Raw genomic sequence first — 16609 nt, 5'->3', positions numbered from 1 at the left:
AGTATTATAGACTTGAGTGTTGATCACCATCATCATCATCATCAGCCTTCTATCGCCCACTATTCGGAATAGGCCTCCTTTTGAGGTGTTAATTCCATGGCACAATATGGCTGCCCTCTGATAATACGGTGATAGCTAAAACGCCCTAGAGGAGGTAGGAGGACCGAGGAGGTTTTGCATTTGTTTGCACGAAACCATCGCTCCACAACTTCAGCTCTGCGCATAATCTCAGTAGACAGACAATAAACACTACTTATACGCACATACAGGCATACCTACATATTCACTGCCGACTGCTGGCCGGGCGTGCCACCGGAAATTGGACTTGATTGGCCCCTCCTTCCGTCTCCAATAGATCAGATGCATGTAGTTGCGAATACTTTAGCATTCGCATAAATTGCAACGAGACAGAGAGGTAGGTAGGTATGTGACTTGATTCTGGGACTGCATTGGTCCCGATAACTTCAGCAATCTTGGGTATGTTAGTAAAATAGTTATGACACAATATTATAGTTTAATAGGACAGTTTTCATAATACGACATGATAATTTTTAAATGACAATGATGATAGTTAAATCTCTTAAGTAATCTTTATAAATATAAACACTTACTGAAGCATACAAAATATCCATGAACCTTACATCTATCCATAAGTCTACAAGATGTAGATGGGATATTTTTCGCTGTACCGTCGTCGTCATCAGATTGGACAGTTCTACATATTCCTAAACAGACCAAGGATCCCGGCCCTTTCATTACTTATGTATCCGTCCGTTCTGGTACTTGGTCGGTTTGATTTAGGTGGTTCTGATTTTGAACGTTCTTTGGTTTTAAATAGCTTGGTTTTCTTTTTGCTTGTACTGGCATTTTCATTTTTCAGTCCATCTGTTATTGATTCCCATAATGAAGGTTCTTCCGATTTTATTGAAGGAGAAGGAGCTTTTTCTGTTTTGAATGGACATATTTTTGATAAAAACCGTTTTAGCGATTGGCTTCTTTTGAGGTCTTTTTTGGGTTGGTCTGCTTTGGCTGACCGTGACGATGTAGGTTTGTCTGATGTGGTCGGTTTCGTTGATTCTCTCGAGGATTTTAATGGGCATAGTTTGCTCAAAAACTCTGTTCTTGATTCGCTTGGCTTGGATTGTTTGGTTTTCGATTGACTTATTTTGTCTTCTCTGGCTTTTCTTCTGGTTTCTTGTTTTTCTTTGCTTATTGACTTTCGCCCTGTTTTTCCAGTTTTGCTTTCATCTGTTTTCGCTTGGCTTTGGTCTTTTGGTATCGGAAGGCTGTCTCTGTAAAATACAAAACTGTAAGTAAATTACTTTATAATTTCACTAACTAAGGTCAGTATCAGAAAGCTAGTCTTGTTCTAATTGGAATGGGGCTAGTACAATAAAATTAAAGAAGTAGTGTGCGTGCACCTTTTTTGTACCTGTCTTCCAGACCCAAATGTAGTTTATTTAGTTAAGCTATAAATTAATTGCTAATTTAAAAACAAAACATCGATTTCATTCTCATTTGTGGTCTGCGACTCTGCAGGGATATGCGATACGTCGACCATAATAGAAGGAATACATTTGAGTTTCATTGAAATCAACATGGGAGATTTTTTAAAATCGCGCCTAGTTATATAATTTCTTTCAATAAGCATACTTAAGTAAGAATAAACTTGACGACTACTGATCTGCCTACGTACCAGCCTACCAGTTGAAACCAACAGTAGGTACCTACTAAGGGATAAGTACCTATGTTTTTATTGCGAGTGCAGGAGTGTAGTCAAATATCTTTTACCTAACTGAGGACGTCTATACGATGGTTATGATTATGATGAAGCGCCATAAGCAAAACAAAGGTTTCCAGTGCGAATTCCAATCAGCTTCAATAGTAAGAGTGCAGTTAGGTTAGACAGAGACACCCATTCGCATTAGTTCAGCATGAGTCACGCCGCGAAGGCGCGGGTGACTGACCTCACCGTCCCATAAGCGAGGTACTACTGACTGACTGGTCCTGCCTGTACTGTATACCATACCAGCATTATAAATGCAAAATTGAGTATGTTTGATCTTCATTGATGTCTCAACAGCTTTTCTCTGGCAGAGAGATAGAGTGAAAATCTTCTAATATACAACTGAGAACTAGCGGCTAAGTATCAAAAACAGAATAAGAACTTAAAAAATATGGAAAAAAATTGAATCTATAATATCTATAAGTGAATTTTATTACTGTAAGTTAAGGTAGGTAGGTAATACCTATTTAGGTAAAGTGAGAAGTCTGTGTTTGTGTCAATATTACAGTTCATATTTCATTGCTATACTTTCACTTTCATAATGGTAGCGACAATCTCCATTGTTCCTTTAAGATATTTTTGTAAGAGAAAGTTATACTTACCTATCCAAATTGAAATTTTTTATCTGAAAATATACTTACTTACAGCTAAAATATCAATAAGTAACATGACACTTGAGTCTCACATTATTTTATGGTAAGTTTAAAATAAAAATAACCAGTTCATGAGAAGCCCAACAAGGATAATAAATGATGGTATAATTTTTGCAGTTGTTGATAGCGGAAATGTTTCTGTTTTGGTGACCGGAGAATGACTCACGCTGGTGCCTATTAGGTGGACATGACTGCGCGAGACATCACTCCTGTCCTGACGCAATATTTGACGATGTTAATTTATTGTGATGAAATAATCAAACTAATATGAACGGAGGCAACTATTTGGATGGTACACGGCTGAGATATCGCTGTTATGAAGCCGTGCACCACCGCTCAAGCAGACACACCCTTTCACAACAACAGAGACTATCTTGAAGGGTTAAAAGACGTGGGCTTCACATGTCCTCATCACGCAGTCATGCGTGACGTGGTCAATGCCTCAATGGTCATGTCTAAGGCCATCTGAAAGCCATGACGATCACGGTCCGTCATAGGTATATACCCGGTCATTATCTATTAGTGATTCACAATATTATAATCTTCCCTTTAAATTGTTGGACTTTACAACGTCAGATCAACAATAACTTGGTCTAAGTTTACAGCATCGTTTTAGAGAGAATCTGAAACTGTAAATACCTTACGCAGCCTGGTGCAAGTGCTGGGTGACCGGCACTGGCCAGGTCGGAAGTTGTTAGCCCCATTCTGTCCAGACCGCTGAGATCCTGGCGTTTGAGATCCGTTCGCACGAGATCCTGGCACATGGGATCCCGGCGCATGGGATCCCGGTGTTTGAGATCCAGGCGCATGAGATCCTGGCGCATGGGATCCCGGTGTTTGAGATCCAGGCGCATGGGATCCCGGTGTTTGAGATCCAGGCGCATGAGATCCTGGCGCATGGGATCCCGGTGTTTGAGATCCAGGCGCATGAGATCCTGGCGCATGGGATGCCGGTGTTTGAGATCCAGGCGCATGAGATCCTGGCGCATGGGATCCCGGTGTTTGAGATCCAGGCGCATGAGATCCTGGCGCATGGGATCCCAGTGTTTGAGATCCAGGCGCATGAGATCCGGGCGCATGAGATCCTTGTGCTTGAGATCCCCGATGTTGCGCTCCGGGTGGTGGAGGCGGTTGTTGGGACGGAGGCGGCGGCTGGCTTCGACTGCCATCAGCATCAGGTTCCGCTGGGATTGAGCCCCTGCCATCAGATAATTAGAGTTGTAAGTGAGGTTTTGGAAAAGCTATTGTTTGTTTAGGATGCTTAGGTGCCTAAGTCTGCCGCCGCCTCCCATATCCCAAAGTCGAAAATGTAGGTATGTATGTCTTAATCAAACCATTGTATTTTAACATTTATCCAACTCAGATCTAGGGTACCCTAGCTAGTAAATAATGTATCGTAGTCTTTGTGGAAATGTCCTATCTACAAATTCTCCAATCTAAATACCGAGTCTATATTTTTTCGATGAAGCGATATTCCTAATCGTCAGATTGTTCTAAATAAAGTCTGTTCTAAAACAAAACACATTCAAATTTGTTCATCTGCATTTGTATTTTGAAGGATGTGACGGATACGACGTGACCGCAGTCACATCACATCACAACCTTATCATGAAAATAATGAAGTTTTATAGACCCTCCTCTTTCGGACGATTTGTCGGGATATGGACTGGAAAAACCAACATTGTTAGATAGGTACTTGACTTTGTTTTCCCTTGACAAAATATGAATACGCTACGATAACCAATCAATAGGTAGCCTACCTACGCATTCAAAGATAAACTGATTAATTTTGACACAATCTGAATTTCAGTTCGACATTGAACTTGACTTTGAAACGGGCTGTTTGTATATTTCATGAGAGGCATGCAAAATTACATCGAAAATACAATATACGTGCTGTGCTCTGCTCTTACCTAAGAAAATTATCACCTTTAGAGACCTTGGACAGTAAACTCGACGATGCTAACAAACAGAGCAGTAACATGTGAACAATCTATACTAAATGCATTATGTTTTACAGATGCTTGCAACAGACATACCTATATTACATATGGTTTAGATAGGTGAAGTATATTATATTATTTTTATGGTATTATCGATTACTATTTATTCTTCTTAGGTGACAAACACTAGAGCTAGACTAGGGTTTGTCTCCGTGGTGTAAGTATTCATGGAAGATATAATGCTACATACCTATTATGCAGTAATATGTATAAACTAAAATCATCATTGTCTCGTTACGTTATTTCATTATTCATCACATCATAGTCACAGCCACAGCTAAAACAAACGACAGACTCGGTCCTCCTTGAACAAACAATCGAAGTTTATTGAACAAATAAAAATCACATTTTATTGTAGATGCGATCAAAATAATCTTGTTTACCGAGTTTTTTTTATTGGGTGCCAAATGGGTTATTCTTTGGCAATAGGAATGCATTAGATTGGTCGGTCGGCACAATAAATTTCAGGGCCGATTCGTGTAGCGTAGTAACAAGAGGATCAGCTGATTTCAGTGAATATTTTTGGATTCATTTCAGCTGGCACTGGGTGAAGTGCGTAAGATCGTTTTTTGTTATAAGACTTCGTGTTTTTTTCTGTGAATTTTCCCGAATGTACTATACTATTGTAGGTAACTCCTGAAGAGTCTGACGTAGGTATAATCAGGTATATTTTTTACTTAAATATTTGTTGAGTTATGAAATTACCGCTGGCACTAAGACGGACTTTTGCGTAAAATATACACACAAAAAACCTGAAAATTGCAATACACAAAAAGTCCTATGATGAATATTGCTGAATAGGTCAATAACGAAATTCCACCCAAAACGCTCTGATATTTGCTTTAATAAATCGTGTTTTCCTAGGAATCAGATAAAATCTTTAGGTATCTGTTAGGAAAATAAAGGGCTCATTTGAAACTAAGAGCAATGGAATTATACCAAAGGGCGCGGCTTATAATAAGATATTTCCTGACAACTGCCGTTCTATTCTAATGCCAAATGCAAAGCAGTAACAATAATCGTCTGCTCCCTGTTTATAAGCTAGTTGGCTCGGGCCCAGAACCGCGCTCCCTTGATGTTATAATGTCTAAAATCCACGCCAGAATACGAATCAAAACGCATAACGTAATCTGTCTAAAGCTTCAGTCCAGAGTAATAAAGATAGGTCAGTGCATAAAGATGTAACTAATGTAAACTGAATAAGTATACACAACGTACGAACGTACCTACTTATAAGATTTAAATGCATATGACGCGCTGTGTAAACTATATGAAACTAGCTTTTCATTCCAATGCAACGATGGAAAATATGGAATATTCAGTCGTGAGTCGTCAGATCACAACAGGATAGTGTACTCCTTAACAAATTGTAGACTGATCGATGAGCCTACGATGTTAATTTATTGACATTTAAAATTCTTTCTACCAGTTGGCCTAACTCCACGTTGTACTAAGTGTTATCAAGAAGCAACATCTGGAATGTCCAGGGGAGGTGTATTTATACGAGTAAGTATAACAAGTGCATCGACCGAGTTGGCGCGACAGAGAATGCAAATTTTGTCGACAAAACAAGCTTCTTATCATCACTACAACCACTTGTAAATTTCGCCTAGGTTGCAATCTGGTACACATACTTCTGAGAATTTTCCCTATGCTAGGTAAAAACATCGAAAAGCTAAAGCAGTGGTGAAGAGGGAGCGAATAAGTAGCACGTACGCTCCTAACTCGCAAATTCAAATAGGAAGTCCATTCATCAAATGGTGCACAACTTCAGGTTCATTAAAACCGCCGCAGTCCGCATCCCACTCTTGGAATTGCATTTCGCCCACACCGGATTACTTTACACATTATATTATACCAGTTTAGGAGACACCCTTGCTGCGACGTGATAAAGATTATTTCAGGTCAGACAGAACTGTTTAGTTGGTATGTAAATCTCAGACAGGCTGGCAGGATGCAGTGACTGAGCTAACGAGCGTATTCGACGCGGTTGCTAACAGAATTCGCGTCGCCGTCGCCCGTCTTTTGTTTCAATTTCAATTGTTTCACTGACGATCGCCAATTCGTCATTTGGCTTGAGCAAAGTTAAATTAAACCAAGTTAAAACCGTCAAGGCATTCATATAGATAGAATATAGTGATGCAATCTGATAACCCTTAATTTTTTCATAGAACACCTACTACAGAATAAACTGTTGCTAAATAACGGCGAGAGGATAAACCTCATTAGCTAAGTATAGAACTAGCAATAACCAGAGCCAGAACTTCCACAACGTCTCTTGCCTAAGAAGTAGCCAGTATTTAGGTAATAAACTGAAAATAGTGGGGCCGCCACTTGCCAACGACTTGTTTACGGATAACTCGAAGTCGATGACGCGCTTGGGCCACAATGACACAATAGGGAAATAACTATAAACATACGCGCTTTAAAAATGCCAATCTCGACGGAAGTCTGAAGAATTCACCAGACCAGAGCATCCCGTAGATTTGTTATTGAGATGCTCCTTTGGAGACACAAAATATGTGGACGTTTGTTGGCTGACAATAAAGATATCTCCTTATACAGCATTAGGTATGAGGGTGAATGGTGACTGTGATGATTAGAGCAACCTTGGGCTGATGAAAACTATTGTTTTTAAGAGGGAGATGTGAGCTGAGTCACGTGTGCTGACAGCACTGCAGTGGAGTTACAAATCTCAATGCTAAATCGATTGATAGCAAAAACTGCAATTGATAACTTGATAACTTGATAAGAATTGATAACTACTGATTCGCGTACCTATGCTTACCTAGATATTATTATTACTCATTGATAGCAGGTACTTATAAATATCTCCGTATCATTTTATTCAGGCTATCAGTCATCAGCTATCTTAAAATTTTCCGATGGCGTCAATAAAATCAATGAGAAAGTCAGCAGTTTTGGTTCGAGAAACTTCTTCATATATTTGCAGTGTTTTTTTTTTTTTTTTCACAGACTTCATGTCCGTGCCTTTTTGAGAGATCAATATATTGTGAGAGTTTGGTTGTTTTTTATCTTCATCTTTTAACTACTCACTACTCAATGTGCAAGCTTATTATATATATATTTTATCTTTTATATATATATATATATATATTATTAATCACATTATTGTATTATTATTTTTTTTGCACTCCTGGAGGAAAATCTACACAGACACCTGGGAAGGGGACAGTCTTTGCAGTGTTTTATCCAATGTGATTGAGATAAATTTTCCAGTTTAGCTTGACTACCTGGTAGTTAAAATTGGGATCTATCAGCAATGATTTTATTGGAATGAGATCTTAATTACGTAACGCACTAAAGCTAGCCCTAGCTCTGAGTTTAGTGTGAAGTGGCAGAGTGATGGTACAGTAATCCCTGCATGGAATATAGAGCTACATTAGCTACACAAGATTCACTTGTGAATTAGTGTTAGAGCAGGAGTAGTATTTCAAAAGACAACTGCTAGTTAGTAAATTTAACTTAAATAAGATTGATGTTGGAGTGTTCCATGGCTTCCTTGCTGAACCTTGGCCAGAGGCAGCCGAACTATTATTTCAGTTTACATTATGCAGGTAAGTAGTTAAATAAAATGGTCTGTGATATTTAGTATTTAAGGGTATTAACGATGGGACTGGAATCGTCACTCAGTGACAAAAGTCCATAAATAAATAAAGTTTACAGTGAAAAAAGAATGCAGTACCTAACCTTTACTTATATCATAAATCATAATGATCCAGTTGAGAGGTATAGTCCACCAATGGACTGTAAAAAGCTGAAGATGTTAAATTTACAGGAGGAGAGTCATGGGTTACGTATTACTGAAGTAATTTTATAATTTTACATAGCACAGAAAGTTGGAGACAGCAGTTGCGGTTCTAAATCGGCTGTGACCATTTATGGCGCGTTGCGGAGATCCTGGCAGGTCCTGGCGCTCCCGGAATAGCTTAATTACTTATTGACAGGGTTCACACAAGAATAAATGAATTTAGGTGAATAATTAAGTAGTTTTAAAAGAACAATCCTGAGTATACTCAGCGCAGATGTAGACAAACTTCTAATGTTCTGATGCCGCTAATTGCAAAACCATAGAATAAATTACTAATCAATTAAAATAATTAGTCCATCCATAAGTACATTCAGTACACAATTTTTACTCAATTTAAAAAGTAGATAAGTAACCTTTAAACAGACATAGAGATTCAGAGAAAGTTAATTGCAAGTGGGAACCCTAAAATGGCAAATAAAGCGAGAGTGTACGGCCCATCATGGCGCGATCAGCTCGACGCTAATAGAAGTGCAACAGAAGCAACTCGAGTGGAGGTGTTGTATAAATAGAGAGGATTCGTCGCGGTTGCCATGCGCTTCTGAAGATAAAACGTATCTGTGCTGGGCAGCGTATTTGAAGAAAAACATTTAAGTACCATTTATTTTACCGAATCAAAAGGAAATAATCAGTGGATAATCAGATATCCATGACCAGATTTCAGCTAGAATACCGATACATTAATCATGCCTAGGTACATAAAATAATCTAATATGAACTTACTAAAGTAAAGTAAGCAATCAATACGGCACGAGAGTCGAAGCACATAAAAGCTAGATAGCAGATACTTATGTAGAAGCAGACAGGTAATGAAAATGAATCAACATTGAATTATAACCAACTGCCGCTTCCCTCTGCGACTAACATCCACCGACCACCTGTCTCACATGATTAAAACTCCGAAAAACCAGACCACTTATGGTTTAAACCTTTAGGTTATCCCCACCTGTCTCGCAAGGTGGTCGAAATCCCAAAATCCACTCTAATTTGAAGGTCAGACCTTGCACCATCTTGTTGCGATCCAAATTTGGCTAAGTTATAGGAAAGCCCTCAATTCCTCAGTTATGTCACTTTCATTAGAACCGCTGGTGAGGCGACTGAGGCAACCATAGAAGGAAAATCGATTGGAGACAGAAATAGCTTCGTAACCACTTGGTAGCGGTCCCGTGGTAAATGGCATGTGGACAATTGATTTTCAATTGTTCACTGCGTTACTTATTCTGAAAATAGCCAAGGCGCTGAGAATCGATAAAGTTAGCTTTGTTTCTTAGTTAAATATAAGTAGGTAGTTAATTAAATAAGTATATAACCGAATGGGACGGCTAACATAAACGTAGCAACAAACCGACACAACTACAGATAAGTTATGCATGCCCATCCGACAGCAATCGCATGATCGACATTCTCTGTCCTAAGGAAAAACATTAAACCGCCATTGAAAACAGAAATAGATAGGTAAATAAAGGCCCCAAAAACAGCCAACCGTGAGCCCGCGAGTGGGGCCCTCTGGGCCAAGCGAAGATGCTCAGTAAATCAAAGAAGAGGGTAAGTTAAAGCTAGTGAGTTTGGTTTATCTTCATCATTAGACTCTATAGATTTGAACATGGTGATTTTAGCAATACGCGTACCTTATGGCGTACACTGGTTAAACAATATTGAACTATCTTCATAGTCTGCACCCATCACCCATCACCCATGGCCCCAGTTGACCACATGACCCATTGTTAGGACATCTTCGACCTTCACGGACCGTGGGAATATACCCATGGACAGATGGACACTATTATAGTATGAGAGCTAGATGGATGGACCGGCGGGCATTATTAATCGTTCTTCATACGTGGGTGGCAAGGGTTAGATTTGACTGCATGCTGCAGTTAATGTGTCGTCTACTGTACCTACTTATGTAGATATAATTTATTTACATATTATAGGTTGGGCTGCTATTGTGTGCGGTGATTGGCTGGGTCACAATCGATCTGGTTGAGTCGTCTATAATGTCGCTTTATATGACGTGGAAGTCATATTCTCGTATGAAGTAGGCAGTTAAGGTAATTATAATGCTAATTGCATTATTGTTTTATGAATATTTATTTATTGATTCTTATGTAGGTTCTTATAATGGATGTTAAAAAAGTTAGCCGAAACTGGGTGACTCAGGAGCTAAAAGCAACTTTAACATTTTTCCGAGGTCCCAAATGTAGTAGAACAAAATTGTTCAGTATGACGATAGTTAAGTCTATATAATCTATAATAGTGTCCCTACCTTTTCGAAATCCTGTAAGTATATATACAACTGCTTGTCATTATATCTATGTATACTTAGGGTGGGTTGCACCATTTAACTTTAACTATTACAAACGTCAAATCCCTTGACGAGAGAGATCAATCTTCAAGAGATTTGACGTTTGTAATAGTTAAAGTTAAATGGTGCAACCCACCCTTATAGTTCCGTAGAAGCAGAAACGCAATGATTGCGAGATAAAGGATAGCAGAGTTTTCAAAACGAAAGTTGATCTTCTGAATCATGAGTTTTATTTCATTTCTGCAAGTACTTATTATTTTTCCATTACCCACCACCACCATTTGTATAAATTATAATTAATACTTACTATCTATCTACTAATTAATTGAATATGCATTTATACTCGTTTACACTTACTTAATTGAATTTCTTATCTTAATTACTGTAAGAAATTTAACATGTTGTTGATAATTACTAACCTTAGGTCAGAATAATTCATTAATTGTTAAGTAAGTATGTTTATAAGTATTTCGGATTTACTTTTATTAATTTGTCTTCATCTAAAATCCCCAGTAATGTTTTTAAAAAAGTTTTTCCTATATACATTTAATCGTTTGCAACTAACTATATTCTCCAACAAACTCTAACAAGAAAAAACCGACTTCAAAAAACCACTAAAATGTAAGAAACTAAAGTGTACTGTCTCATACGAGTAGAATTTGTGTAAACCTTAAATTATTTCTTACATTTTAGTGGTTTTTTGAAGTCGGTTTTTTAATTTTTTAATTATTATTTTATTTAATAGTTTTTAGTTTATTTGTAATAATTTTTCAATCAAAAGTAAGGTGCAAATGATACCAAAAAGTCCTACTAATCAATACGAATCACTCAAGCCTAAACACGAAGTAGTTGCTATATACCGTTGAGGAGTTCCCCTGACTGCCTTCCGTTTCCATCATCAGATCAGCTCAAGGTCACCATCATATTTTTTTGTTATAAGAACTATATTTACGTTCTTAATTTCATTAGAATCGGTTAATATGTGCCCAAAATGGAAATTCATACCCTGTTTTTACCCCTTTACCCACCCTTGGGGGTGAGATAAAATTCTGAAAAAAAAATGGGACCACCTGGGAGCTCAATCCAATACAACAAAAAAAGAATTTTCAAAATCGGTTCATAAACGGCGGAGTAATCGGTGAACATACATAAAAAAAAATATATAAAAAAAAAAAGATCCCGACGAATTGGGAACCTCCTCCTTTTTTTGAAGTCGGTTAAAAATATATGAAAAGTCAAACAGGCACGCTTTACACGCCGTTAACAGTTTTGTTTAACAAACACTACTTTACAACCACCGACACCGACATGAATCGCTTATCTTTTCGTAAATCACCAGTGTACTATAATACCGCCGGCCGAACCGTATATAGGTACTCTACCACACTACCATCCTTTTTTATTAACCTTTGACGAAAAAGAGGGGTGTTATAAAAGTTTGACATGTCTCTGTGTGCGTATCAGTCTGTGGTAGAGTAGCTCGATCCTAAACGGCTTAACTTATAAGTACAAAGGTACACTACACAGCATACAGTCATACAACCACCTACGACGAGACATTACGAGACTGTCAAATCCGAGCTAAGCGCTAATAATCCTCATTAGACACTTGAGTCAATTGGCCCGGCGACCTCGCGAGGACGAACCACAGATTATCCCGTAACTTCCGCTGACTCACAGGGGGGTCACTCTATGTGAACAAAACAACTTTTCGGAGCTCTGCAGCGCGAGCCACGACCACGACTCTATGTCGATTTATAAAAAGTGCCGAATAACACGACAGCTCTTATTCGTTCGTGTTTCGTCAGTATAGAGTAACCCTCCAGACACAGTGGATGTTTTGTGGCTTCGTCACACTTCAGTTATCATTATTATTTATACAAGACTGGATAATTGCAAGACACCAACCCACACTGGGCCCGCGCGGTGGAATTGGCCACCCTCCCCTTTTTTGGAAGGAGACCCGTGCCTCAGCAGTGGAGATGTGATGTGTTGCGATGATGATGCCAACTGATCGTCTACTGCTAGACGTTGGTCCCTACCGAGCAGCGTCTCGTACTATTCTGTCCTTGACCTTTTTCATCCAGCTTATACTGGCTAGTTTTCTAAAGTACTTAGTCGGTCCAGTGAGTAGTAGGGAAATCCATGCTACGCTTGCCTGTTGGTGGTGGTGCCACGTGGTCTCCACTCAACAACTCGTTTACTCACCGGTCATCGGTATTTCGGCACATACGGCTTAACAAGTGAAAATAAATATCTCTCTGTATGATGTTGAAGAAAATAATAAACAACGGAAAATGCCGCTGATTGTTATGATCAGTTTAAAAATATCAAATAGCTCGACTTGTTAGTGTATGGAACAAGTAAACCTTCGTAAAATAATTAAAATACTGTCTGTTTTTCTGGAGTATTTGAATTGCAATAACAGGAACATATGAGTAGCTTCCCGCCATAAGAACCGACGCAAAACATCATCTACGTACGCCGCGCAGCTGCAAACAGCCACCATCCTCATTGAAGCTTATAACCCCAGCTACATATATCTTCATCTACCTAGGTCTCAGTACAAGATCTAGGCTACCTAGTCACGGCCATGTATAAATGAGTCGGGCACAGCGGTCCGAAGTCCTCGCATTGTAAACATTGGCAAGCCCATTGATTGAACGCATCGTCAGAATGTATGGCCTGTCGACTGTATGATGTGATGTGCATAAAAAGTAAGGCTGAGTACACATTGATGCACAAATTAGCTCACAGAGTTAGTAAGCAAAAAACACAGCCACATAGGCAATGGGCTCACATCTGTCGAAGAACCGATTACCGATGGGGTAAACGTGTTCTGGAGTGGAGACCAAGATTAGGCAAAAGTAGTATAGGACGCCCGGCCAGATGGGGTGAAGACTTGCGAAAGATCGCTGGTAATGATTGGATGCGGAAAGCTATAGATCGCATCCAGTGCCGTGCTTTGGGAGAGGCCTACATTCAGCAGTGGACTGCTATAGGCTGCTGATCATGATGAGCTCACATTGGTATCATTTCGCCGTAAAGCAGACGCTTAGCCGACTGAACTACTACCGATCTCGATCTCTAGTTGGGTCAAATATTCCATTAAAGTAGCGACCATAATACGCGACGAGGCATCATAATTCGAAGATACAGAAAATCATTATAAAAGTGTGAATCCGACTTTAACTGTTATTGAGATCATATTCATAAGTTTTATGAGTGAGTACGTGACTAGGCCTGGGCCAGCTGAAAAGTTTTGTAGCATGGATAAAAACGTTCGTCTCCACTACCTCCAAGAGCAGAACATTCTGCCTAACTGATCCCTATCTGTGTGATGATGATGATGATGATAGTAATTTTATGTACTTAAGTATGTATTTATGTGTGTAGGTATGTAATGTATTTATTTAGGTATCATGTGTATATTTATATTGTATAGATAGGTATATATTAAGATATTAATATTTCCGTTAAGTACTCAATATAAACCATCTTCTTTCTTCAAAGCCTTAAGCACTACCAATCACTTTTTCAACATCACCAAAGGTTAACTGGTAGAAAATGCTGCTAGCATTAAGTTCGCCTTTGTACCAATTTACTTTGTGCAATAAAGAATTTAATAATAATAAAAACGAATAAAGATGTTTTTATTCAGAGATTTGAGAATAAAATATTAGTAGTGTTAAGTTGTAATAATAATAATTTACAAGATGTACTAATTTACTTCCAAAGAATCTAGTTAATATGATTGTATCATTTCTGTCCTGGACTAACGCCAAGTGCCAAGTAAACATACCAATTCTATTCGACTGGCTATTAGTTTTAACAAATAAATGCAACCAGATCTTTTCTTACGAGTATTAGCATATCACTAGAGCTGGGCTATGCATGGTTGGTCACCGTTGTGAAAGGATTAGATTATAATATTAAGTTGATTCTTCTTCATAGGGTGTCGGTGACACTATATCGCGATTCGGCATAAATACACTCTCTGATTGGGCTCTGTGATTGGGGGAAGGCCCATTAAACGAGTTTATCGACGTCGATAACGAACCCGTGTAGCGTAAGGAAAGGTTGTTAATTCATTATTGGAGGATCCTTTCGTGCGCCCAGATATTGGAATAACAATAGTGACGTTAGAAATCCTAATCTATAATGTATTTTATGCGATCGTTAGTATAATTAATTATTGCCTTGGCATCGTTGAAGATGTAAATGCGGGTTCGCGCAGTAATAACTCCTAAGCCGTTTGGTATGTAGGTACCCTTTAATTGTTTTTCATATACCTTCTTTTATATCCGTATAATGCATATGTACGTACCTACGTAAAACTCAAAGAGAGCCCCACAGTTCGCATCGTCAAAATTCCCAGCGTTGCTAAAGGTCAGCCAGCATCGATCGCGCTTGCATAACACCCTGTACCACGAGCTACGAGCACCCTGTACCACGGCGGGTAGCACCCTGTATACCACAGGCGGGTAGCAACTACCACCCCGCGAGGCATGTTATGTCACCAAACGATCGATTCGACACGCGGTTGTTGGTCAAGGTTCTGCCATGAGTTCATAATTTAAAGTTAATGTTAGAAGGAAAGTAAAAGTGGACTGCTTTTTTCATAACATAGGTATTAAACTGCCGAGTAGTCCAGCGGGCCGATGCGAGTCGCACCAGTGGTACAGTAAATAAATTATACAGGATACCACCGGTTACCACCTTTGATTTGAACCCAAGAGCTTCTTCAGCTCATCTATCGTACACCTGCGTCTCTTTCTTTTATACGGTCAATCTGTTTTACTGCGGGTTAAGTTAATAACTACTACGTATGTATTCCGTTGTCTCCATTTAAATAATCCCGTCTGCTCCAGCGGTTTTCGGGTCATCAGCAGATAAAATGCGGTTTAAAAGTTAAGGTTTAATCTAACTGCCTGTCCGTAAGGTAGGTAATTCATACCACCATTGCATATTGATTCCGTCTATAAAACAATAAAGTGGCGGTACGGAGCAATCTACGTCATTTGAGTAATAACGATCGCGGGACCTGTACCAACCCCCCCAGAGCGGGGAGGGACCCACACCATTCCCAGGTTATGTAACTGCAAGCTGTGACCTAGATTCTGAGCGCCGGGATACCTAGATATAAGCTACGTATGGACTGGAGCGCGTGTTGCATAACGTAGCTTTGCAGAGTTTGAAGGACCATTTCAGTTATTAAAGCATTTGAAAGTTGAGCACGAATTTCCAAAAGTCATAGAACCAAAATTACTCTTAACCCCTGAGTCACTAATTCATTTCGGATTTTTATACCACCACGCAAAGGTTATTTTTTAAAATTAAGTATAAATAAACAGCTTTAATACTGTTTCGAATCAATTAGGTATTTTTTTTTGGATTTGGACTTTATGAGCTGATCAACTTGTTTCTTTTATTGCGATTTTTCACGTACTTAGCCGGTTTCCATGTACTTTTCAGTTAGGTCGTTACTATATAAAAGATTAGATATATAAAAGTACCAACTCACGTGTAATAGTTGTAAGCGATGAAAATGTACCACAGTCCGAAAATGAGTATCAATGGCAGCTGCTCAGACACTTCCGACATTACGACGAGGTGAGATGTCCACCTGAAATTATTATTCAATCATAAAAATACGTTTCACCTGCGAAGCTTTGGAAATATTTATTTAAAAACTTTTTTGTCCTACACAGAATGTATAATATCAATGTATAACAAATAAAAAACACAGTAAAGCATACAAGGGTGGAGTTATTGCCAAAAAGCAATTTTCTTCCAGTCAACCTTTGTTGGTGGATAAAAGAGTTACTTACTAGCTAGGAAATAGCTATAGATATAGAATGATTATACATACATAGGTACTTACCTACGTTATAATACGATACGACGGTTTACGAAGGGCTTTTGAAAAATGGGTAAAATAGATATGAGTTCCCGTGTAGAAAATGATTGATTATTTACAGTAGGTTATGATTATGAAACTTATGAAGTATGTAACTACCTCTATGTATAGAA

General features: G+C 38.7%; 1 protein-coding gene across 4 annotated transcripts; it reads right to left on the bottom strand.

Moving 5' to 3' along the window:
* Window positions 1-499: 499 nt before the first annotated feature.
* Window positions 500-16206, bottom strand: LOC105383839. 4 transcript variants are annotated; one of them, XM_038113015.2, is made up of 3 exons: window positions 16101-16206; window positions 3079-3637; window positions 500-1292 (listed from the first exon to the last, which is right to left on the bottom strand). In XM_038113015.2, exons 2-3 carry the CDS (start codon window positions 3612-3614, stop codon window positions 716-718), a joined length of 1113 nt encoding a protein of 370 aa, XP_037968943.2. In that variant the 5' UTR covers window positions 3615-3637; window positions 16101-16206; the 3' UTR covers window positions 500-715. The 4 variants fall into 4 exon arrangements, with proteins under 4 accessions (XP_037968943.2, XP_037968942.2, XP_037968945.2 ...); XM_038113014.2 differs by lacking the exon at window positions 16101-16206 and adding an exon at window positions 9218-9351; XM_038113017.2 differs by lacking the exon at window positions 16101-16206 and adding an exon at window positions 6863-7120.
* Between the last annotated feature and the right edge of the window lie 403 nt (window positions 16207-16609).

Source organism: Plutella xylostella, chromosome 5 (assembly GCF_932276165.1).
Source record: "Plutella xylostella chromosome 5, ilPluXylo3.1, whole genome shotgun sequence".
NCBI classification, from domain to species: Eukaryota; Metazoa; Arthropoda; class Insecta; order Lepidoptera; family Plutellidae; genus Plutella; species Plutella xylostella.
Note: the sequence above shows the minus strand (reverse complement) of the source record. Positions and strands in the feature narration are given on the sequence as shown.